General features: G+C 62.2%; 2 protein-coding genes across 2 annotated transcripts; one reads left to right on the forward strand and one right to left on the reverse strand.

The window, feature by feature from the left end:
- The first annotated feature begins 1524 nt into the window (after positions 1–1524).
- LRRC56 (leucine rich repeat containing 56) lies at positions 1525–18531 on the forward strand. Its single transcript, XM_059397630.1, is given in 13 exon segments — positions 1525–1602; positions 2058–2159; positions 2162–2244; positions 5458–5545; positions 6151–6211; positions 13923–14019; positions 14092–14292; positions 15078–15261; positions 15637–15813; positions 15893–15957; positions 16166–16308; positions 16507–16622; positions 17746–18531. Coding segments are annotated over 12 exon segments (1653 nt in total). The 5' UTR covers positions 1525–1602; positions 2058–2068; the 3' UTR covers positions 18093–18531.
- Positions 18532–18579: 48 nt separating this feature from the next.
- Positions 18580–22811, reverse strand: LMNTD2 (lamin tail domain containing 2). Its single transcript, XM_059386804.1, has 13 exons — positions 22713–22811; positions 22393–22574; positions 21959–22046; positions 21668–21823; positions 21328–21399; positions 21149–21237; positions 20523–20860; positions 20094–20238; positions 19717–19906; positions 19509–19628; positions 18998–19421; positions 18857–18966; positions 18580–18747 (listed from the first exon to the last, which is right to left on the reverse strand). Exons 1-13 carry the CDS (start codon positions 22809–22811, stop codon positions 18616–18618), a joined length of 2145 nt encoding a protein of 714 aa, XP_059242787.1. The 3' UTR covers positions 18580–18615.
- Between the last annotated feature and the right edge of the window lie 874 nt (positions 22812–23685).

The following is a 23685-nucleotide window of genomic DNA, read 5'->3' on the forward strand; positions in this document are numbered from 1 at the left end:
GACTCTGCTCTGGGTGTTTCCATAGTGGGGACCTAGGAGGGGCCAGGCCCTGCCCTCTGAGCCCCTCTACTCTGAGGTGAAGGGGTGGAGTCGTGCAGGGGACCCTGAGAGCTGATGACCCAGGCCAGGGGTTGGCATTAGCCTGTGGACATAGGCCCGCAGGTTCCCAGCTGGGGAGGTGTGTGGGGCTCCCAGAGGGGCAGGGCAGGGTGGGAGCAGGGCCATGAATAGACAGTTCCAGCCAGGGCAGGAATGGGAGGGGACAGTGTTTACAAGGGAGCTGCGGCTACCAGCCCAGGCCTGGCTTCTTGGACCCCAAGACCCTTGGGCTAGACAGAACCAGTACGCGGGGCAGGGGCAGGGTAGGACCTCTAGCGATCCGCTGTCAGGCACAGAAGGGAAGGCAGTGCGCTCAGCTCACGATAATGCCCAGAGGCATCCTGGGACTACAGCCTGACCAGCCTATACATCCAAGGCTGGGATGAGGGCAGGCAGCGCTTCCCGGGAGGCACAGTGGCGGGGGCCCTTCTGCCAGGTTTGGGCTTTTCACCAGCTGGAGAAAGGCAGACAGCAGAGGGAACCTGTGGAAAGAAATCCTGCCTGGAAACCCTGTGAGTCTGTTTGTTGGGGCTCACCTGCACGGCCTTGACCTCCTTGGACCCTCAGGGTACAGACCACTTTGCAGATGAGGCCACTGAGGCACACAGAGCCTGGGCAGCTTGTCCCAGGGCTCAGCAGCCCCTTCCAAGGCTTCTGCGAAAGCCCCGCTGGCTGCTCTCCCAGCCCCAGGCATGAGCGAGAGGGCACAGCTTAATGCATCCAGGGGGCTGAGAGAGGAGCAGTGCCGGCCTGTGCCCCCACCACACCCACCAATTCCTCCAGCGGGTGGGGGAGAGCCCCCCCTTCCACACATGCAGACACAGCAGGCAAGCACACTGCCCGCAGAGGGCCCACTCGTCTTGGGGTGCAGTGCTTACTCCAGAGAATAAGCTGAAGAACAGAACGTGTCAAACTTCTCAGGAAAGTAAATCCAGGAAGGGCAGGGTAAGACAGGTGCAGTGGTCAGCGAGGCCTCAACCCAAGTTGGAGGGAAGTGCCCAGATCATTCCAGGCAGACTTCTGGCTCTAACCCTAGAGATGGCTTCAGGGCCAGGGGTCAGGCCAGGCATCTGCACCTTTAAGGGGCAGTTCCAGGCACGCCTCATGCAGGTGTCCAGGGACACACTGGACAACATCCCTTGGAGCCTGGGGCTGAGGGGGCTCCAGAGGGACAAGGTGCCAGGGAGGCCCACCCGTGAGAGACAGTACAGACTGACAGACCTGGGACCCCTTTTGGAGAGAGGATGGCATTAGTCACCACCTGACTGTTCCTCATCAGCCAGTCCAGGTCCCCCATCAGGATGATCAAAGGACCTGAGGGCCAGTGCCCATAGGGACAGCCCTGACCACCTCCACACCTGGCCCTATGGCCTCAGCCTGGCCTGTCCCAAATGCCCTGGCCAGGAGGCTACCATGGCTCTCTCCTGCAGGTGTCACCGAAGACACATGCTACTGCCTTGTCTGGATGTTTGACCCGTGGTGGGAAAAGGCAGCTGGCTCCAGGTGAGGGGCTCAGTGGGCAGAGGGATGTGGGGAATGCTTGAGAGCCTGAGCCTGGGCCCCCAGGCCTGGAGATCATTGGTGGAGACACACAGCACAGGGCCTGAGCCAAGGGCTTGCCGCTGGCCCCAGCTGACAGGGCGAACATGACCTGGGGCCTCCCCTCAGACGCACAGCCTGGGCAGGACCTCAGATAGGGGAGTTCCTGCTGTGGACCCTGAAGGATGGGTAGAAACACAAGGAGGTGACCCGCCCAGACCCCAGTGGGTGAGAGCTAAGGCTTAGTGGGCAATGGTGAGGCCACCACGAGTCCCCTGGCAGGCTGAGACCGAGTGAGTGAGAGCCCCTTCAGAGTCAGGCAGGGTGAGCCAGGCAGCCCCCAGAGCCTTGCTGCGCGCGGTCCCAGCCAGGGGGAAGAGCAAAGGCTTAGTGGCTTTGCCCTCTGCCTGTCCACGCAGGTTGGATGTGAATGGCCCAGGCCTGGGACAGAGCCCACGGGCCTCGGCCAAGCGCAGCCACGGTCCCGGTGCGGGAGCTGAGCTGGCAAGGCCTGCAGACCCCCGCCCACAGAGCAAGGACCCAGGCCGCCCCAGGGACAGGTGTGCCAAGGGGCTGGACGATGAGTCCCTGTCGCCTGCCCGGCTGGTGAGTGCTGAGGGGTGGAGGGCTTAGGCCACAGGGGTGCGATGGGGCAGCCTGGGGCACGTCCAGCCTGCGCTCGATCGGCAGCCCACCGAGCCCTGCCTGACTGAGGGCGGCTTTCAGCCCCGCTTCGTCCCCAGAACTGCCTCACCCTCAGGGCCAGCCCCAGGGGCCTGGTGACACCGATGGCCCCCAGGCACTCAGGACGCCCGAGGGCGTGAGCTCGGCAGGAACTCCCAAGTGTTCTCCTGGTGCCAGGAACCACTCCGTGAACCCCAGAAGCCCCCTGTTGGAGTAGCGCCGTTCTGGTGGGCTGCTGGGCTGCAGACAGCGCCAGGTGCACAGAAGGGGCAAACCTCCAGGGGTCAAGGAAAACCCAAGCAAAGAGAAGGTCCCCTGCCGTCCAGGGCGGGCTGGCGAAGCGGCGGCTGCTCCAGGGTCCCACTGACTGTGTCGGGGGCAGCTGGGGAAGGCTTTCTCCCAAACCTGGTGGGGGGGGTTGCTGCTGCCCCCCACTCCCATCCTGTGGCCCACTGGGAGATGCAGAGCCTTCTTGACTCTAGGTTCCCACCCAGCCACCCCTCTGAGCAACTCCGCACCCACTGTTGGCCATGCTGAGGCGGCAGGTCCCACCGGGTCCGGCACTGCCCAGGGTCCAGGCACTGCCCAGGCAGCCCTCAGGCCCACACCCACCCTTGCACAGGGTAAGAAGGTGCAGTGCCCGGGGAGGGGTCCCTGGAGACTCAAAGGTGACATGCTCACCAGCAGGCAGAAAGGAGCCTGGCTGCCTGAGGTCCCTGCCCGCCTTCCTGACCAGCTGACTCACAGAAAAGCATCCCACTGATCAGGGAAGGTGGGAGCGACACTCCTGCCGGGCCCCCTCCCCAGGCTCCAAGCCAGCTCCTCTGTGTGCACGGCCCTTCAGCCATGCCCACAGGCCCCTACCTTCCCAGGGGCTTGATCCAACTTGGAGTCCATCAGGACGGCCCTCCCACCAGCTGCTCAGCTGTGGGACAGAGACAGGCCCACCCCTGCACCGGCCAGCTCTGGAATCCCCGTCCCTCTGCACATATGAGGCCTGGTTCAGACACCACAGGTGGGCTTGTTAGAGGGGCCCTCCTGGAGCCACAGGGGACACCTGGCTGACCTGCGAAGGCACTCCGGGCACTGGCTGACCCATGCACAGAGCTGGGGTCTCATCTGCTGGACAGAGCAGCTGGCTGGGGACAGAACTCCCTTCTCCGGACAGCAGGACAGGGAGGGTCCAGCCTGGCCGTGCCGGGCAGTGCCAGGAGCAAGGTGCGGGTAGGGGCAGGCCCCCCCACCGCACCCTAGCTGGACCTGGAGGGGGACCAAGCCTTGTCACCCACCTGGAATCACACACTGGGAGCCAGGCCAGGAGCTGCACTTTCCTGGGGTTCACTGGACTCTCTGTTTCATTCCCTTTCCATTTTATGCTCGTTCGTGGAAGACAGTGCCCAACAGGGGGTGTCCCTGCAGAAGTGTGTATGGTCACTGTCTTCCTCAGACGGATGGTGGGGGATGTCCCTGCCGCTCAGAAGGCTTTGTACGGCCCGGGAGCCCTACAGAATCGGGCTAGTTGGGGTGCAAGCAGCTTCATGACTCTGTTCCCGCAGATCTGCTTGGACACCCCCATCATCCTCGGGGCAGCGCCTACCCACAGCACGTCAGGTGGGCCCTGCTGACACCGAGGCCCCCCGCAGCTGTCCCTTGGGCGGCCTTCCCCAGCACCTGGGCCTGGCGCGTCTCCGTATCTGTCATCTGCGGACACACAACGCTGACCACAGACCGCCCAGGTTCTGGCTGCGATGAGGTGTCTGTCCTCAGGCTTGGGGTCTGCCCGGCAGGTTCCCACTGGGATCCAGGCTAAGGGGGCCATGTGGGGCAGCCCTGTTTATGGTCAACACCTGGGGGGAAGCAGCAGGTGAACCCAGGTGCACACTTGAGGGCTCCCTGGGCCAAGCCCAGCATGCATAAGGCCACCTGCTCTGGGGTCCGTGTTATCACTGGGCAGAAACAGACGACCGTTCGAATTCAGGGGAGCAGGGACAAGTGTGAGCAACGGTCCACCTGCCCCCACACCCCCCGAGCCTCCACACCGCCAAGTCCCCATTAACCACACATCAGGTGAGCCCAGCATCTTGGGAGAAAACGTTTGCATTGGGCACATCTGAAGAAGGATTCGGGCAAGCGTGAAGCCCAGTGTGGCCCCACGGCCAGCCTGCACGGTGGGAACAGCAGGGTGACTCACCAGCCTCTCCCCCTTGAGGAGGGGTCTGGGGGCCCACGTGCTGGGAACACACTCTACCATAGATCGCTGTCCCTATCATGGCTTCTGTCCATCCTGGGGCCTCCTTCCTTCTCTGCCCAGCTCCTACCTGGAGAACATGGTCCCGAAAACCGGCGTTTCGGACGGTCCCTGTGAGCCCCAGTCTGGGCCGTGGCTCGCTGGTCAGAGGTCAGAGGTCACCACACCTGCTTTTCAACATGGTAGAGTCCAGTGACACCGGCTGCCAAGAGCCTGAGACGGGGTCTGGACACACCTCTCTGCGACTCAGCCACTGAAAACGGGGTCACCAGCTCCCTGGAGGCCTCCCCTGAGAGCCCCAGAGCCTCTGCAGGGGTAGCAGGCGCAGAGCACCCAGCCTGCTCCCAAGACAGACCCGCACGGTCACCCGTCCTGCCGGCCGATTGGAATGGGGAGATGACCTCATCTTCCAGCCCCGCGGTCCCACATCTCCGAGCGCCTTCCCTTCCCTCGGAGCCCTGTGTCTCCTGGAGCCTTACGTGGCGAGTTCCTCACGCACGTTTTCTGCCATCCGGCCACCCCCACGGGACACTCCATTGCCGCACGACACCCACATCTGTCTTTTCAGCCCCAGCAGCGCTCACATCAGCCTCCCAAACCGGTCCTAAACCCTCTGTTATGTGGGGGCCCGTTCCCTGGGTCTCGCGGGGACACTGGCCCTCAGGCCCAACTCTGCAGATGCCCCCCGCCAAGCACGGGTACTGTCTCTTTTCATACCCCGCGCTCTCATCCCCCACCAGCCTGCGCCGTCTGCGGCTAAGGTCAGCAGAGACGAGGCAGGGAAATGTGTGCCGCCTGTCCCAGCCCATGGCCAAGGGCAGGGACGTCACGGGGAGGGAGTGACCCCTGTCCAGTCCCCACGACTGACCCGTCATCGATTTCTGCAGCGGGCCCTGGCCCAGGTAGATGACCTTCGACTGGTGAGCATGCTGGAAATGTGTGTCAACACTCGTGAGAACAGCCTGGGAAACTTCGGTGAGAGCCCCTCCCTGGCCACGCCACGCCCTCCCTGGCCACACCACGCCCCCGTCCACGCCACGCCCTGGCGAGCTCGGACTCCTCTCTGAGGGCCCATCCACCCCAGTGTGACCAGCCAGGCTCTGGTCTTTGTACCCCTGCACCCCGCGGACCTGCCCTGTGCCCTACGAGACTGCCCTGCACCCCACAGACCCTTCCTACATCCCGCGGGTCCACCTGCACCCCTCTTTAAGGGATCAGGGGCTTTGGGGTACACGGGGACACCAGCCAGAGGCTTCTTGTGCTCTGGCACCCAGTGCTGCGAGCTGACAGAGGCGATGGTCTGGGGTGCCCGGGGCTGGCCCTGTGGCTCAGCGGCAGGACCCAAGCTGTGGTGACCCCACCCATGCCAATGAGGCTCCCCTGCTCCAAGCAGACTTGCGAGTCCCATGGCCTCTCAGCCTCCGGGTGGCCCACTCCACTCAGGCATACCTCCCGCACCCACCTGAGGCCGAGGCTGCACCAGGACAGCCCGGTGGGGCACGGATGCCTCCGGAGGGTGCTGAGAGGGGAGTTGCAGGAGTGCGGCCTGGTCACCCACCGCTCCCTCCCATGGCGCACAGGGGTGCACCTGCCCAACCTCAGCCAACTGAAGCTGAACGGCAGCTGCCTGGGCTCCGTGCGGTGAGTACCTCTCTGGCCAGGGGCGGAGGGTCCCCACAGAGGGGCTCCTAGGTGTCCTGCGGTGTCCCTCTCCCAGCCCTAATGCCCACACTTCCAGCCTGACTGCATTGGATACATGCAGCTTGTGTCACCCGCCCCCAGCTGGGTGAAGGTCCATGCCGCCCAGGTGGTCAGTGTCAGGCCGACCACCCAGGTCAACAGACTGTGGGGTGCCTGGGAGGTGCCCCTGACCTTCCGCAGAGGGTCCTGAGCCAGCAAGAGGTCTCTGGTGGGTGCCCCAATGCCACCCACGCCTTCAGGGTTTGGAGGCACCCCTGTACCACTTGGGCGGGGAGCCTGTGGGGGCTCAGGCTGGTCCCTGTCAGCCCTTGTGCCCAGCAAGACCAGCACGACCTCACGTAAAACACGATAGCACTTTTTTTTTAAGATTCTATTTATTTATTTGACAGAGACACAGCGAGAGAGGGAACACAAGGGGGAGAAGGAGAGGCAGAAGCAGGCCCCTGCTGAGGAGGGAGCTGGATGCGGGGCTTGACCCCAGGACCCCGGGATCCTGACCTGAGCCGAAGGCAGACACTTAACGGCTGAGCCACCCAGATGCCCCAACAGCACTTTAATAATCAATTTAAAAGACAAAATTCAAAACTAAGGATGAATGTCTTTTGTTTACCTCACTGGCTGGAAAGAACAAAGCCCGGCTACTCTCAGACAGTTTCGGGTGTTCAATGGGCCGCACGAAGACACCGCCGATTTGGGGCGCCCGGGTGGCTCAGTCGGTGAGGCGTCTGACTTTTGGTTCCAGCTCCGGTCCTGATCTCAGGCTCATGGGATCAAATCCCCCATGGGGCTCCCTGCTCAGCGGGGAGCCTGCTTCTCCCTCTGCCTCTGCTGCTCCCCCCGCTCAGGTGTTTACTCGCTCCCTCTCTCCAACAACTACGTCAGTAAAATCTTTAAAAAATCATCGAAAAGAATATAATAAAACACCTGAAGGCCTGGAAATGGAAGCAAAGAAAGCCAGAAGACCGCGTGGCCCCCAGAGCAGAGAAGCTGCGAGCGGGTGTCAGGGAGCGGCGGCCTGGCGCGTTCCCACCGAGGCCGTGGGAGCGTCTGGAAACGGGGCCTCGGAGACGCCCCACAGGCGTGGTTAAGCAGTGTTCTGACAGCTTAATCGCATTTATCCTTCCTCGTGAAGCCGTACAAATTAGCTCAACGAGGAGTAAGGTACTTTGGGAGCACGAAAGCAGGAGGTCACAAGGAGCAGCAGAAGGGATTGAAGATTTAAGAAGTATGACCCACCACTTGTGACAACACAGAAAATTCAATTCCAGGAAAAATGATTCGATCATAAAGTACAAGAAAACCTGTTCTGTCCCTTGATGAGAACAGTGAGAAACATGATGAGTCTCGTGGTTCCTTCCGTTATCAAATGCTGAGGCTTGGCCACAGGACATTTGCTAATGTCCACGGGCTGAAGGTGGACAGAAGTCCGTAAACGGAAACTGATTGAGTCTGACAGTCCGGGAAGCTCCCGTCACGACTTAGCTGGTGACCGCCGCGTTCAGGACGCTGGAATCGCAGGCAGGAGGGAAGCCTGGCTGGCCCGGGGAGGAGGGCACAGCTCCAGACCTCGGGGTCCAGACTGCGAGTCCCATGGTGGGCGCAGCCATTACTTAAAAAAACAAAAATCAAATCTCGGGCAGGATATCAAGAACTAGAAAACAGTTTTCAACGTAGTGTCTGTCTGTCCAGTGGAAGCTGAGAGAGAACTTGGCCCCGGCCGGCTCGGAGAACGCTGCTTGCCGCCCGCTAACGAGTTGTTAACTGAGCCGTGTGTGTGTCTCCCACCGACGCCATCGGGGCTCGCTCCGCAGTCCCTCAGGAGGGGCCCGTCCGCTCGCTGCTTCCTGGTCCCTGCGTGGCCTGTCCGGGCTTCACACGGCAAGGCGCCTCCCCACCCCCGTGAACCCCCCGGGCCCACCTTCATCTGAGCCGAAACTTTCGTTTTGGTCTGTTGCATCGATTTTGCTTGGTGATCAGGGTCTTGCTGAAGAAGCTCCTTCCCACCCCAAAGTCAGGGGGCTGCGTTCTGCTTTTCCTCTTACTCACTTTCATGGTCTCGCCTTTTCCTCTCGGGTCTTTGCTCCAACTCACCTGTGAGGTCACCTTCGGTCGTGGCGTGAGGCTGGGACCGTTTTCCCTGCTGCCGTGAAGTGGGTCTGTCTTCCCGACACCCTCTGCCCCGCGATCCCCGCTCACCTGCGGGCTAGGGCGCCACTCTGCCCTTTAAGGGGCCCAGGAGTGGATGTGACTGCTGGCTCTCTGTCTCATCTGTTGGTCTGTCCCTGCCCCAAGGCCCCGCTTGGCGTTGGTGGGGCTCTGAGTCCAGTGATCCGCGTCTGATGCCCTCATCTCGGCTTCCTTTCCCCGGAGCAGCCCAGCTGCTCCTGAACAGGTGCCACACTTGGAGTTTATGAACCGATCTTGGGTCTCGCACACGGAACTCTGTCTGGAGTTCCTTTTGGGAATTACAGAAGATTCACGTGCTAACTTGGGTTATTTGCTAAGCTATCTTCATGCCCAAATATGCTCTCACTCTCCATTCCTGCATTCTTTTATATGCTTAAGAGCATCTTTCAACTTGCCTGTGAAGCTTGTTATCAGTTAGATTTCCATGGCGAGTCACAGAAACCTGGGTCCAGCCGTGCTCTGGGCCAAACCCAGTTCTCAGTGCTGAGAAGCCCGACCCCCGTGGAGCCCATGAGAAGCCTAGCGCTGGCTCTTGGGCTCGGTTCATTCAGCCGGTCTCCCCACAGCGAGTGAGCCCGTGTCTGACTCCTGCATGCCCCTCCCAGGACCCGACGCATCCGCAGGCTCAGGCATCCCTTGCGCCAGTGGCCGGGGGGGAATGTCAGATTTCTGCTGAGCAAAACCCCACGAACTGGCGGCGGGAGTCATCCCTGCCCAGTCGGAGAGGCCGGAGGTCAGGATCGGGGTGGACAGCCACGGCTCCTTCCGAGGCTGAGCAGGAACCCACCTCATTCCCCTGTCCTCCTGTGGGGCTTTGCTGGCTGGCCTCCACGTTCCCTTGACGTGCAGACGCAGCCCAGTCTCTGCCATCTCGTCTATGCACCCTGGGTCTCCTGTTCATAAGGACCCAGATGGCACCAGCAGTACCATAAGGTAAATAAGCATAAGGACCCACCCCAGTATGAGCTCTTTTTTTTTTTTTTAATTAACATATAATGTATTGTTAGCCCCAGGGAGTGTGAGCTCCTCTTAACGAACTATTTCTGCAACAACAGCAGCTCAGAATAGGGTCACATCCTGGGCTGCCGGGGCTTAGGGCTTCAACACACACACATCGGTGGGGGTGGGGGAGACACAATTCATCCTGTGACAGGGATGCGACCTCCTGTGTCTACTCGTAAGAACAAGCAGGTTCCCGGCATCCTTCCTATGTTTCTTTGGGCAGAACCGTGGCATGTGCACACCCTTGAACACCAGCTGCTTGGAGGACCATGGAACTGGAACTGGTGTGGGCTCACCAGGACCCGCCCCCCCACCTTCCCCACGGCCACTTGGAATGGGGCAGGACACCCACACTCTATGAAGCAAAAGTTCCCTTAAACCAGAACGAAGTAATTCCCAGACATTTACAGTAGTTTTATAATCATGAGTGAGGTCCTGTCCCTGCTGCATTTTCTGGTTGACTCTTACAAGCATACAGAAACATTATGTTGATTTGGAAAACATTTTTTTTTAAGATTTTATTTATTTATTTGACAGGCAGAGATCACAGTAGACAGAGAGGCAGGCAGAGAGAGAGGAGGAAGCAGGCTCCCCGCCAAGCAGAGAGCCCGACACGGGACTCGATCCCAGGACCCTGAGATCATGACCCGAGCCAAAGGCAGAGGCTCAACCCACTGAGCCACCCAGGCGCCCTGGAAAACATTTTTTTTTTAAAGATTTTTCTTTTTTACTTATTTGACACAGAGAAATCCCAAGTAGGCAGAGAGGCAGGCAGAGAGAGAGGAGGAAGCAGGCTCCCCACTAAGCAGAGAGCCCGATGCGGGATTCAATCCCAGGACCCCGAGAACATGACCTGAGCTGAAGGCAGAGGCTTAACCCACTGAGCCCCCCAGGTGCCCCCAGAACACATGGTTTAAATCAGTGAAACACGGCTGAGTTTCCCAACGGGCTTTGTATCTGGCAATAGTGCGTCTTCATTTTCTCCTTAGTAAAACTGCCAAGCTCGTATTAATTCAAAAGTGTGTTGATTCCGTTGGAGTCTCTGTCTTGGTGAGGGTCTGATCAGCACGTCGAGGGCCGTCTTTCACTTCCAGCCTGCATGCTTCGTCCTCGTGCCTTCTAGCACGGTCTTCAGTATCAGCAAGACAGCCGCAGGCACCGTTGGTGTGCGTTTTACCTGAATGTGTGTGTGTGTGTGAGTGTCTGTGCCCCGTCAGCACGGTCAGACACCGGTGAGTCACCTCGAGGCCCCCAGGGCACGGGGCACACTCAATCGCCAAACATGCAACTACGATTCGCTGGGCATTTTCACGCCCGCATTCGCGACGGACGCCCCTTTGCCCCCCGCCCGCAGCGTTGTGCGTCTCTGGCGCCGGCGTCAAGGCCCGACCCCTCTTCTGGCTCTTTCCGGCTGCTCTAATTTCCAAACTTCTTGTATGAGAAATCGTTGTGCAAGATCGAGAGCGCCTGTTCCATGATGGCTCGTTAGAACTTACTCTCAAAGACAGTCCGGACCTGAGGACGCAGAGCGTTGCCGGGGAGGCCGGCGTCCAGTGTCCCTCTTCTTCGGGTGCTGCTTTCTCTGGTTCCAGAACAGTGGGCATGCACTCTGCTTGCAGGGAGCTCCTGCTTCTTCATTACTGCTCTGCCGGCGACTCCCCTCCTCTCAGATGCTGCTGGTCAGTCATCTTTCTTCCCCATCGTCAGGCTGGAGGTCGTCCATTAACGTCCGGAAGAACGCAGTCTGGGCTCCGACAGCGTCGCCACGTTCCGTCTGGCTGTCACGACTTTCATCCTGGCCTTCATTATGTCTCCTCTTCCTGTTCTTTTTGCGGTTTGGTGGTGTTCTTTTTCTAGCCCTTGGAGCTAAAGGCCCAGCTTCATCGTTGTAACACTTTCACTGTTTTTTGGGTAAATGTGTGGAAGGCTCTTTCTCTTTACGTACCCCTTCAGGCAGGGTTCACAGATTTTGAATGCTTTGTTGTCAGTAGTTCTAAATATTTGGTAATTTTCCTATTTAATGTGAGATGAGGCAACATCTACTAGTTATTCCCCAATCTGTATCTTCCATAAAAAGGGGACTCCCCATTTTCAGCTGGGCTGAAAGTCTTCTTTTATGCCCAGACTCTCCAGCAGCACAGACAGAACAAAACAATAACAGCGGCTCAAACATGAAGACAGACTTGACGGCAAAACTGCGGGAGGCCTTGTCGAGAGGCACAGGGGCGCCTGGGGGCTCAGTGGGTGAAGCCTCTGCCTTCAGCTCAGGTCATGATCACATGACCGCAGGGTCCTGGGATCCAGCCCCGCATCGGGCTCTCTGCTCGGCGGGGAGACTGCTTCCCCATCTCTCTCTGCCTCCTTGTGATCTCTGTCTGTCAAATGAATAAATACAATCTTTACAAAAGAAAGGGAGATCGCACAGGAGACAGGAATGACAACCACGAGCCCAGCTCTCCATCCGTGCACAGAGTCTGGGGGAACCCGTGGGACGGAGGGCCTGACCCGTGCATCCGCTGCCGAAGGAGTTGGAAACCACAGAACAGAACGGAAGCTCAAAGACTCAGGAAAACTCATTGGGCATAAAAGAAGACTTTCAACTCCAGACTGGAAGAAGGCATCGGAAGCAACCGGCCAGCAGTACACTGAACAAACTCGCCCATGTGAGGATGGCTCTCGGAGGCGGCCGAGGAGATAGACCACCTCGTCCTTCAGGAAGAGGAGGAATGATGTCTTCCTGAGTCTGCGCCACAGAGACACTCAAAACCAGACAACAGGACCGTGGAAAAGAGGCATGAACCGGGACCTGCATGCGCGGCCAGCGGCTCTGAGGGAGTGAGACCAAGGACAATCACTGGGTCAAATTAACCCTCTTGAAGAAGTCCCTGGACACAAATCTCAGCCAGTTCAGAGGCAGCAGGAAAATCCACTTGGGGCAACAGGCTGTGGATACACGGGGCGTCTCGGTAACTGGGAGGCACAGACTAAGGGGTCCTGGAGGCTAGGGGACGCTGGTCAGGTGGGAAGTGGGTCAGACGTCCCTGGGGAGCATGTGCACTGGAAGAGGGGCCCTGCGCATGTCATCATGTGTCACGTGGGCACTTGAGCGGGACGGGGGAATGGCGAGGGCCAAGTGTCCCGTGCGAGGGTGCAGGGTGCGCCCCGGGGAACACGGGGAGACATGCAGCCCGCCCCAGTGTGGGGCACGTGCCAGCGTGGGCGCCGGCACAGGTCCGCTCTGCCCCCAGCGCCGCCCCCCACCCCCTCGTGCCCCTGCAGGGGAGCCGCCCACGCCAGGGCCCCCAGTGGCTCAGCTCTTCCCCGCAGGATTCCACACCGAGGCTCCCAACCTGAATGCCCGAGAAGCTATTAATAGTATAATCGGAATGCCAGGGGCTCTGCAGCACGAGAGGGAAAGGTCAAAACGAAGGGTCCCGGAGGACACCAACAGGGCAGGGAGGGGCGTAGGACTTCCAGACTCCTTCAGCCGATACGGTGAGCCCCACAGAAGACGGGGCGTCTCGGTATCTTCAGAACCAGCAGAGCAGCGTGAGAAAGGGTCAGAAAGCGATTGGACTCCTCAGACGCTAACTTGAGAAGACACCGTCGGGGCCAGGCTGGAGTGAGGAAATGACCCAGAACGCGGAGGGAAAGGCCGCAACCGGTAAAGGGGACAGAGAAGACAATGGTAGGGGGTCGTTCTCAGAGGACCAACACTGAGCGGCAGAGCTCCCTGCGTGAAAACAGGGAGCACGGACAGGGGAGACACAGAAGAAACGCCATCAAGACCATCCCAGAAGCCAATCAGAAGGACCTGAGCACCGGACCGGCGCCCTGTCAGGGGACACTGAGGACAAGAGGACCCCACAGGCAGGGGTGGGGCCCAAAGAGCCCTGGCCTGCCCATCCACAGCGGAGCGCGAGGTGGCAAGGACAAGTCCAGGGCTTGGGCAGGGGCCTGGCCGTGGCAGGGGTGGAGGAGATCCTGCGGGCAGAGCTGGCTGCTGGAGGGTCTGTATGTGGGGAAGCCGTCCACAAGAAAGGCCAAACAGACGAAGGGAGAAGCTCCTGGGCTGACCCCACTGGGGAAGGGGCCGCCTTGCCCACCCCCACTGCAATGGGCAGCGGGTGGGGCCCAGCCAAGCTGTCCAATGTAGGTACCACCCCCCGACCCCCCACCACCAGCCTCAGGCCCTCCAGGGGCAGAAGAAAGCGGATTCAGCCCATGCTTGAGACCAAGAAGTGGCAGCAAAGAGGGAATGCAGGGGGGCAGGGGCTCCAGGGGCCCCTTCCGTGGCCTGGAGGGTACCACACATGAGCCACGGCTCACAGGCACCCCTGCACCTGGAGAGAGCCAGGGGTGGGTGGTGGATGGGCATGAGGCGTGGCACAGGGCCTTCATGGACACGGACATGGCCCTCCAGCCCTAGACAGTGCTGACCAGCCAACCCTACCCTCTACAGAGACCTGGGCACTTCCCTGGCCCACTTGCAGGTGCTGTGGCTGGCTCGCTGCGGCCTGACCGACCTGGACGGCATTGGCTCCTTCCTGGCCCTGAAGGTGGGTCTTTGGTGCCCTGGGCTGGGGAGACGGTGCCCGGCCAAGTCCCGGCTGAGCCCCCTGACGCCCTAGGAACTCTACGTCTCCTACAACAACGTCTCAGACCTGAGCCCGCTGTGCCTGCTGGAGCAGCTGGAGGTGCTGGACCTGGAGGGCAATAGTGTGGAGGACCTGGGGCAGGTGTGCTACCTGCGGCTGTGCCCGAGGCTGGCCACACTCACCCTGGAGGGCAACCCGGTGTGCCTGCGGCCGGGGCCCAGCCCTTCCAACAAGGTGTGTGTCTGGGCCCCCAGCAGCACGTGCACTGGAGGGGGAGGCACTCTGGGGTCCCCCGCGGTCCCAGCGGCCCCTCTGCCCACCTGAGCACGGGCCACATCCAGGCTGGGCAACAGGGGCAAGCCCAGGGCACATCTGCAGGGCACAGCCCGCCTGCACCTGGAACTTGCCCACCATAATAACGCTCATCCTCTTGTATCGCTGGGGACCCTCTGGGCCCCAACCAGACCCCACAGAGCCCCCAGCCCGTAACAGCCCTGTGGGGTCTGTTCAGACAGCACACGGACTCGCGCACGTGCGCAGGCACGCCGGCGGAACCCTCTCCATCCCCTGCAGGCCTGGGCGTGCCCCCAGTGGGAATGCACTCACACCTGGGGGCTCACCACAACCTCCACAGTCGCACCCCCCAGCACTGCCCATGCACACCCGGCGCTCACGCTTCCTGCCCTGAGAGGCGTGGCGCCGTGCGGGGCGGGGGGGGCATGTAAGGTGGCTGCCCAGCTGGGCCGCAGCTCTGAGCTCAGGGCAGTCCCCCAGGCCAGAGGACACCACTAGGCCCTGGCTGTGAGCCTGGAGAGTGAGCTTGCATGCGGGTGGGAGCCCAGGGTCCCCACAGTCCCTGCTGGCTCAGAGTGACCCAGGCCAGCCCGGCAGGGTGGGGTGGCATCGCCAACCCTCAGCTCCCCTGCCTTGCCCACAGAGGGCCTGGAGAAAGCCCCACAGACCAGAGCTGGCCTGAAGGGCCCCCCGGACCCAGGCCTGCCGCACCCTCCCCCCTGCAGGTGCTCCGGGGCTACAACTACCGGACGGAGGTGCGGAAGCGAATCCCCCAGCTGCGGGTCCTGGACGAGGTGCCGGCTGCGCACCCAGGCCAGTCGGCCTCCTGGAAGCCGGGCCAGGACTGGCTCCTGGTGAAGGAAGCCATCAAGGCGGGCAGCGTCCTGGACGGCCTACTCCCTGGGCTGGGTACGGCAGCCTCTCACCAGCCCTCTGGCAAGGGCTGCCTCACCCAGCCTGGACCCCTTCCTGGCTGAGCTCCAGAAGAGGTTGCCAGCCCCCACCATCCCCAGGGAGAGAGCTCTATACCCCCAGCACCCCCCTAGGCCTCGTAGAGACGGAGAGCCGCATCTCATATCCCTTCTTGGCCTTCACCTTTTGTTCCCAGAGCCCTGCACGCTTGGCCCCAGGCCATGAGCAGCACCTGGTGGGGCACGGACCTCCAGCCAAGAGATGCTGGGTGGCAGGGTCCCTGGTCTGTGGACAGTTCTGGCGGGGGGTGGGGCTCTTGGGCTGGCCAGCTGGTGTGGGTTTCCATGACCTCTGATTTTGACCCTCGGACAGATTGTCCCCACGGAGCCCCCATTCAGAGACTCAGCTCCAAGCTCTCCTTGCCTGAGACCCAGCCATGGGCCCCCGGGCCATGGCCGCTCTCCGTACTGGTCAGTGGGGGTCCCCTGCCTGAAAGCCTGCTTCCCAAGGACCCAGCTCCAGAGGGGGACACAAGCAACCTCACCCATGGTAAGGAACCCATCTCAGCACGAAGCTGACCCTGTAGCCCTCAAGCCCAAAGCAGACCTGGCCACACCCTCTTCCGCAGGGGCTAGTCGAGTCCTCTGCGGGAACCCCACCAAAGGCCTGTGGGAGCGTCGGCACCAGTGCCAGGTAGGCCTGCTATCCACAGCTGGGTCAGGACTCCAGGACATCTGCAGGGGACCGGTATCCCAACCTGACAGTCCCCTGCCCCACAGCCACTGCCGGCCAGAGGCTCCAGCTCTCTTACAGCAGCCAGAGCAGCCCTTCTGTCTTCAGGGGGCTCCCCGCCCAGCCCCCCTGATGGCTGTGACCTCAAGCCAGCCCCCTCTCTCGCCAGGCCTGGCCGGTTCCAGAGCAGCTACGCCCACCCAGACTGAAGGACCCGGCTGCCGGTGCCCCCAGCCCAGGGCCCAATCCTGCGGAGAGCAGTGAATCCCCGGCCTTGGCTAGTCTTCCGGCCTACAGGGAGCTGCGCCTGCGGTGAGTAGCCCCCCACCGCAATCAAGACCCACCATCGCGTGTCCTATGCGGTGGGAGGTCGTGGCCGGGGAAAGCCTTGGTACCAGGTGGGCGGGAGGAGCGGGCTACGGGAGCCTGAGGTTGGGGGATCAGCCCAGGGGCACACTCATCTGGGACGGGCTCTAAGGGCAGGGCTGCAGGCCCCTCCCCCCACTCTAGCCCCCTCCCTGGTAGGTCCCTGGAGCCCCAGCGGGAAGGTGCCGTAGCCCCCCGTGGCCCACGGAAGGACCAGTCTAGGCCCAAGACTCCCTCCGGCACCCTATGCCCGGTCCCAGGTATCGAGTGACCCCACACACTGCCCCACACCAGCATTCATCAGCTTGGGCCCCTTCCCCAGCGGGACTCAGGGCAGTCCTCTCCTGAGGGGGGCACTGCTTACACTCAAGAGCTTCCAGCCCCAAGTCCTCCTCCCTGAGCCCACGGGGTCACGGGGGGTGTGAGGGGGGAGTCTGGACCGGAAGTGGGCAGGGTGACAATGAGTGGCCAGGACAGGCCCACTGGGCAGGGAGCAGAGCACAGGCCAATGCAGAAAGAGGCCACCAGATGGGCCGGGGGACTATGGTGGGAGGGTGCTGCCCTTACTCTGCTCCCGGGGCCTGTGCTGGGCTCAGAACACTGGCTCCAGACAGACCATGGCTGAGTGGGACAAACACAGGAAGGACCGCAAGCCTGTGGAGGCTTCCCAAAAGAAGGGTCAGGATTGACTGGTAGAACGGAGTGGGCACGCCTGGGAAGAGGTCTTGTAAGCAGGGGCTTTGGCTGAATGGCCCTCCTTTGTGGTGGGGAATCAAAAGGGCCAGGATGGAACAGGGACGCGACAGACAGAGCCTCTGGCCTCCATGTGCTGGCAGGTGCCTGGGGGGAGGGGCCAGAGAGGGTGGGCCCTGAGACCAGCTAGTCAAGTGCGGTCAGTTATGTGGGGAGGGGGCTTGAGGGAGAACAGGCAGGGCAGCCTGATGAAGGAGTGATGACGGACAGTGGGGACTCAGGGAGAAAAGATACCAGAGCCTCCTACTCCAGGCCAGGTCCAAGTAGGCACAGGGCGACCATGGCTATTCCATCCAGTTTGCCCGGCGTTGGGGGGGCAGGGGGAGGTGCCAGGGCTCACTCTATAGAGAGGCTTAGAACCTGGCCCGGGGACACCCTTGGGGCTGGGATCCAGTGACCCAAAACCAGAACCCAGGTTTTGTGGCCTCTGCATCCCCAGCAACTATCAGCCGTCACAGGGCTGCAGAGACACAGCTTCCCAGGGGGGCAGAGGAAATGGAAGGGGGGGGGGCGGCGGCCTAGGGGGAGGAGCCACATGGACATTGCCACCTTGCCTGTGGTGACCCCCACCACACCTAGTGATCCCTGTGGGGTCCCTTGTCTGACATGTTGTCTTTCCTTGTTCTCCAGAGCCTTCCAGGACCTTGGGCTATAACCTGACACCCTCTCCCCCCAAGATGCCCATGCCTTCTGATTCTAGCAGCCCCTCCTGGGGCTCCACTGGCCTGCAGTCCGGGAGGCGGAGGCTCAGAGCCCTGTGTAGTTTAGGGCCTGGCCTGGGGCAAAGGCCTGGCCTAGGGCAAGGATTGGCTACAGTGACGGCAGCTCTGAGAGCCCTGGAGGTGACTTCAGGCCCAAGCCCTCCAGCCCAAGGATGTCCAGCCCCAAAGCCAGCAACAGATCCAGCAGCCAGACCCCCTGGCCTCCCGTGCTTGCCGCACCTGAACCCTATCACCCCAGCCCAGTTCCACCCCTAGTGTACTGCCAAGGGCCAAGGAGCCCCAATGTGGTTGTGGGAGCCCCATGTGAACTCTGGCTTCATGGAACACAGAGCATCTTGGGGGGGGTGTTGGGGGATGGGTAATGGGCTTGAGGAAGGAGAGACCCTTCTTGGTGGCGGGGAGTCGGGAGTTGGGATCTCCAGCTGCAGGCACAAGAAAGAGCCCAGGCTAAGAGAGCGCAGGTCCCCAGCACAGGCCCAGCTGCCGGCTCCTTCCAGGGAGGCCCACCAGCTCTCTGGCAGGCCCCCTCCAGATGCCAGGGTGCAGCCAGGCCTCCCATCCCCGGGGGATGGGGGGTCATTTGCGCAGTTCCTCGCCCACGCAGGGATGGGGCAGGGTACCCCAAAACCAAGCAAACCCTTCTCGACTCTCAGGTGTACATGAATGCGCTTTACTTCGTAGGCGACGTTGGCTCAATAAACGCTGCCGCCAGCACGGCCCGCCTCCCCCGCCTCTCTCCCAGCGCCGCCCCCTCAGCCCCGGCGTCCACCGGCGCAGCCTACAGCCGCGCTCTCCGGGCGGCGGTGACCGGCGGGCAGGGGAGGAAGCGGAAGCCGTATCTGCTCTCAGCCGCGCTCTGCACCGACAACGCCACCATTGGGCAGCCCCGGTCCACGCCCTTGCAGCACACCTGGGGGCGCGGAGCCTCAGAGGCGCGCGGGGCCAGGGCGGGGGCCTGCGCGGAGGAGGGGGCACGGCCGGGAATGGGAGGAGGCCAAGGGGCGCGCGCACGCACTCACCCGGACCCTGGGCTCCTTCCTAGCCTGGCAGTCCTCGAGGCGCAGCCCGGCCTCTGCGGGGAACAATGACCGCGTGGGGGGGGGGGGTCCGGCCGGCCTCCCCCTCCTCGCCCGCCCGCCCGCCGCGCACCGCGCGCTCACCGGGGATGGTGGGCAGGAGCTCCGGCGCCGGCGCCTCAGCGGACGGCGCTGGCACCGCCCGCGGGCGGAAGGTCTTGCTGGCGCTCAGCCGGGGGAAGAGGCCCCGCGTCCTGGTGGGGCGAGGGGCTCGTGAGATCCGAAGCCCGCCTGCGGGAAGGGGCGGGGCTGGGGGGCTGCGGAGCCTGGAGAGGCCGGGACCTGGGGAAGCAGGGACCCGCGGAGCCCACGTGGGCCTCCGCCGTCTGGCCGGGGCCTCCTGCACCCTGCCTGCCCGCAGCTGCCGAGGGCCGGGCCTCTGCGTGCCGGTGTCAGCCACCAGCCCGGCCTCTGAGAGCGGGAAGCGGTCTATGGACAAATCGGTGTTGTCAGCGAAGATCCTCGAGGCGGGGGACACGCAGTGGGCGGCCCGATGCTCGCTCAGGACCTACGGGCCGGCCGGGAGAGGCACGGGGGTCACCTCCGTCCACCGGGGCTCACTCCCACCCCACCTCTAGCTGGGATGCACACTGACCTCGCCCTTGGGGTTCAGGAGGAGAGTCACACAGCCCCGGCTAGAGTGGAAGTGCACGGGCTCCTGGCCCAAGGACGAGGGCAGGTGCTTCTTCATGCTGCGGGGCCCCTCGCCCCAAACCTGGTGGACATGGCCAGGGGATGGGTGAGCAGCGGTGCGGGCCTGAGCCGAGGCCACCGCGGGGTTGGGGGGGGGCGGAGGAGCGCACCGTGACGTGGTGGCGCGGAGGCAGCAGCGTGCGGGGTGGGAAGCGGTACATGCACACAGGAAAGCCGCGTTCCCGCTGCTGCAGCATGAGGCCACCCAGGTCCGCGGTCTCCTCCGGCGACTGGTTGAGGACACGCACGAACCTCTCCCGGGCACTGACTGCCACAATCTTCAGGCAGGAACACCCTGGGCTGGGGGGAGGTGTGAGGAGGGTAGGTGCGCTACGCAGAGAGGCTTGGCCACCCCTCCAGTGCGTCCTGGTTGGAGACCCCCTCCTGCCAGGACCCCGCCGGGTCACCCCTCACCTCCAGGGGCACCCTGAATGCGGGTGCTCAGAAGCTACACAGGGCTCCCCGGTCAGGGTCAGGACTGTACTACCTGGCTGGTCCCGCTGAGCCATCCTGAGATCCAGGAAAAGACCTGTTGGAAGGGGCACCCCGTACACTGCACGCACTGTGGACATCTCCTGCGAGGCCAGACTGATGCTCAGCACCCCACAGGTGCACTGGGGAGAGGCACAGCTCTGGAGCTCAGATCCAGAGCAGGAAGGCTGGACCCGGGAGGCTGAGGGAAGCAGAGGGAGAACTCCCAAGTACGGGGGGTTGGGTGGATAGCCAGAGTGCACAGGCAGCAGCAGGTACCCTCCAAGACCACCCTGAGCCCCAGGGATGAGACTGCAGTGGCCTCAGCGACCTTGCTCCAGGCGGTTATGAATACCGAGCTGTTGGGGGACATGCTATTAGGGCTTTGGGCAGAGATCACAGCCTTGCAGGGGGTCAGTAACTGGGGAAAGCTGCTATGCCCCACCTCCAGACTGTGCCTGCATTTCCCTGCTGAGGCTCCTGGAGCTGGCCACCGTTAGCTCCTCACGGCTTGGCGCACACGGGGGGTGCCCTGTCACCTTCCGCACACAATAACACTCAGCCAGCTGGCCACTGCTGGAGTCGGAGTCCGCGCCCCCGGAGCTGCTCGTGCCCTTGAAGGGCAGGGAACTCCACTCGACACTCTTGAGACGCTGCTCTGTCCCCGATCTGCGCAGCTCCGAGCTCCACTCGCTCGACAGTGGGGCCTTTGGGGGTGGCAGGGGCCGTGGGTGCCTGTGGGCCACAGTCTGCTGATCGGCTTGCGGAGGCTGCCTTTGACTTCTAAACCCCAGCCCCACGCCCATCTAGCCCCCCCCCCCCAGGGGGTGGGGTACCCTGGTACCCCGGGGGTGGGGGGAGGGGAAGGGGCTCCTGGAAGGTCCGTGAGGGCTCAGGAGCCCTTTCCCCTCACTGTGAACCCCGTCCGACAGATGGGAGAGCTGACCTTGGAAGGTGAAAGTGACTTGCCCACGGACACTAAGAGTAGAACTTGGACTCTGGTCCACATATGCCAAGGCACTTCCCGCCCCCCACCCCGCACCCCTGGAGGAGTGCACAAGGAGCAGTTACTTCGGGTCTGAGCTGGACTCCATGTTGCTGAAGAGGTTGGGATACCGCTGGGCAATGCTGTTCCAGTCCACGTCCTCCAGCCGGAAACCCTGGTCACGAAGCAACAGGCACATGGCCCTCCCCTCCCACAAGGCTGCTGGCTATGAGAGCACGTAGGGGACCTTGCTCAGCTCTCTTACCTCCCCAGTGGAGGGGCCCTGTTCACTCTCAGAGACGTCGTTGAAGTCCATCAGGGTTTCTGCAGTGACCACCTGCGCACGGGGAGCGGAGACCAGTGGGCAGGGGCTGGGGAAGAGAGGCGCTCTCCTTTGACCTCGCTAGGCACAGGTTCACAGTGGGTCAGGTGGGTGGAACCAGGGGGTTCCTCCCTGCCCCGTGGTCCTGAGGGGAGACAGGCTTCCCAGGCAGGCCAGCCCCACCAAAGGACCGGCAGGAGAGACAATGGTTACCCAGGGGCCATCCAAGGAGGGCTGGGGAGGAGAACGCAGGAGGCGAGTGCGTGGGCCGAGCGGGGCGTACCTCCACACTGCCGGTGGAGGAGCGCAGTATGCGCCCCACCCAGGAGGAGCGGGCCAGCTGCAGGAGGCAGGACTTCTGGAAGGCCTGCAGCTCAGCCTCCAGCTGCTGCATGGTGGTCGCGGTCTGCAGCAGACGTTCCTCCAGCTGGGTCTTCTCCTGCTCCCGGAGAGTGCATAGGTGCGCAGGGTCTTCTCCAGCTGCTGACCCCCCAAGGCCAACCCCTACCTGGGCCTTGCCCCTCACCCCAGCTTGGGTCCCCTCCCCGACTCCCTGGTCCCTCCTGCCCCTCACCAGCTGGGCCTGTTCCTTCTGCTTTTTCAAGTCCAGAGTCAGCTTTTGGACCTGATTTTGCAGGAACTTTTCCTGATTACGTGCACTCCTGGGGGAAGGGGCAATCATAGCAGCCCCTGCCTCGAGGTCAGCAGCCAAGGAAGGGAGGAGGGGCCCCTCTTTCCTGACACTGGCGGCCCAAGGGCATAGGGTTCCAGTGAGCCAGGCCAAGTCTGGCTCTGAGAGGTCTGGGCTGCAGGTGGGGTCTAGATGCAGCGACTCCCAGTGCGTTCGGAGTCAGGGTAGAGGGCCAGGCTTCAAGTGAGGCTTAAGGCCAGAGTAAGAAGTTACAATGTCAGTCAGGACCGGTGGTTGGGGATGGGGATCAGACAAAAACCAGTTCGGGCCAGGACAGAGGCAGGGTTGGGCTGGGGAACTAGCACTTTGCTGGTCACCTCTCAGGTGGAAGTCCAGCCACCTCACGCAGGACGTGGCAGTGCCGGGCATCCTGGCGGTTCTGGACAGCCCACCGCAGAGCCTGGATCTCCAGCTCCCGTTGGCCCCACAGCAGCCGCAAGGTGCGAGTGTCTAGAGACTCAGGGGCCAACCTGCAATGCCAGTGATCAGGCCCTGTCCCCTAGCTGGCCAGGCCCAAGTGGCTGGCCACCCATCCCTCCCTTCCTTACTGTAGGTTGACGGAGAAGACCACCCGTGTAGAGCTGGGCTTGGTGTCCTGTGTGCATGTGGGACCCCCCGGCTCTTGAGGTGTGCCCACAGGAGGCTCCAGGTGGGCGCGGACCGGCTCTTGGTCCACCTGGGATAAGGGAGCCTTTTTCTCGGCTCCTTCATCCTCTTGGCAAGACTCAGGCGCCATTCTCGGTGTTCCTGGGGGAGCTGCGAGAGACGGTAGGGCTGTCATCCTTGTGTCCTCTGTTTGGCTACGCCTGCGGGGCTCTCCTTAGAAGGCTATGCGTGTGTGTGTGTAAGTCTAACAGCCCTAGACAGCACCACACCATGTGTGTCTGCATGCGTGTGCACATACCCCACAGGACACTAGACTGCTGGTCACATGTGTGCCCACATCTGTATATTTCTGACCAGGACAAGGCAGCAAGCAGGTCACCCCCAGGCAACATGTCACCTGAGTGGACATTTCCTGTTGTCATCCCCATCACCCCTGCCTTCTAGGACCTGAGGTCCTATCCCTCAACCTAGAGCAAGAGTCCCCAGAGGGACTGGTCCTTTGCCTGTGATGCCCCCAGGCCCAGGGCCTTACCCCAAACACTCTCCTGAGGCCTGAAATCCAAGTGGGCCTAGGGAAAGAAAGGCTCTAGAGTGTTGCCATGGATACCAGCACCCAGAAGGGGAGGGGCTGTTTGTTACCAGGAGCTTCCAGGGAAACCCCAGACCAGGGCCCTTAGTGAGCCTTGGGCCCACCTCCCGACCCAGCGGGAAGGAGAAACTGGAAGGCTGGGTCGTTGCCCAGGTGGCCTTCGCAGGCTCAGGGGACCATGGAGCAAGGAGCAGGCCCTGCCATGCTCACAGACTCACAGATGGTCACACACTCAGTCTGCCACCCCAGCCAACCTTGGGGAGGCTCCCATAGTCCTCACTGTGGCAGCAGGCAGGTACTGGGGGCACGGCTGCCTGGTGTAGGGGGGCTTACCCGACTCTAGCCATCAGTGAGCCCCCCAAGTGCTTCCCACAGCATCCTCCCACTCAGAGGCTGACGCCCACCTACCTAAACC

Source organism: Mustela nigripes, chromosome 1 (genome assembly GCF_022355385.1).
Source record: "Mustela nigripes isolate SB6536 chromosome 1, MUSNIG.SB6536, whole genome shotgun sequence".
Classification (NCBI taxonomy): Eukaryota; Metazoa; Chordata; class Mammalia; order Carnivora; family Mustelidae; genus Mustela; species Mustela nigripes.

Excerpts from the sequence above, each read along its gene's own strand:
- LMNTD2 (XM_059386804.1), bottom strand. The coding sequence starts at position 22,811 with ATGGCGCCTGAGTCTTGCCAAGAGGATGAAGGAGCCGAGAAAAAGGCT. Across the intron at positions 22,047-22,392 it reads GCTGGACTTCCACCTGAGAG|GAGTGCACGTAATCAGGAAA; the intron begins GTGACCAGCAAA and ends CCCTTCCCCCAG. Across the intron at positions 18,748-18,856 it reads GGAAGGAGCCCAGGGTCCGG|GTGTGCTGCAAGGGCGTGGA; the intron begins GTGAGTGCGTGC and ends CCGCGCCCCCAG.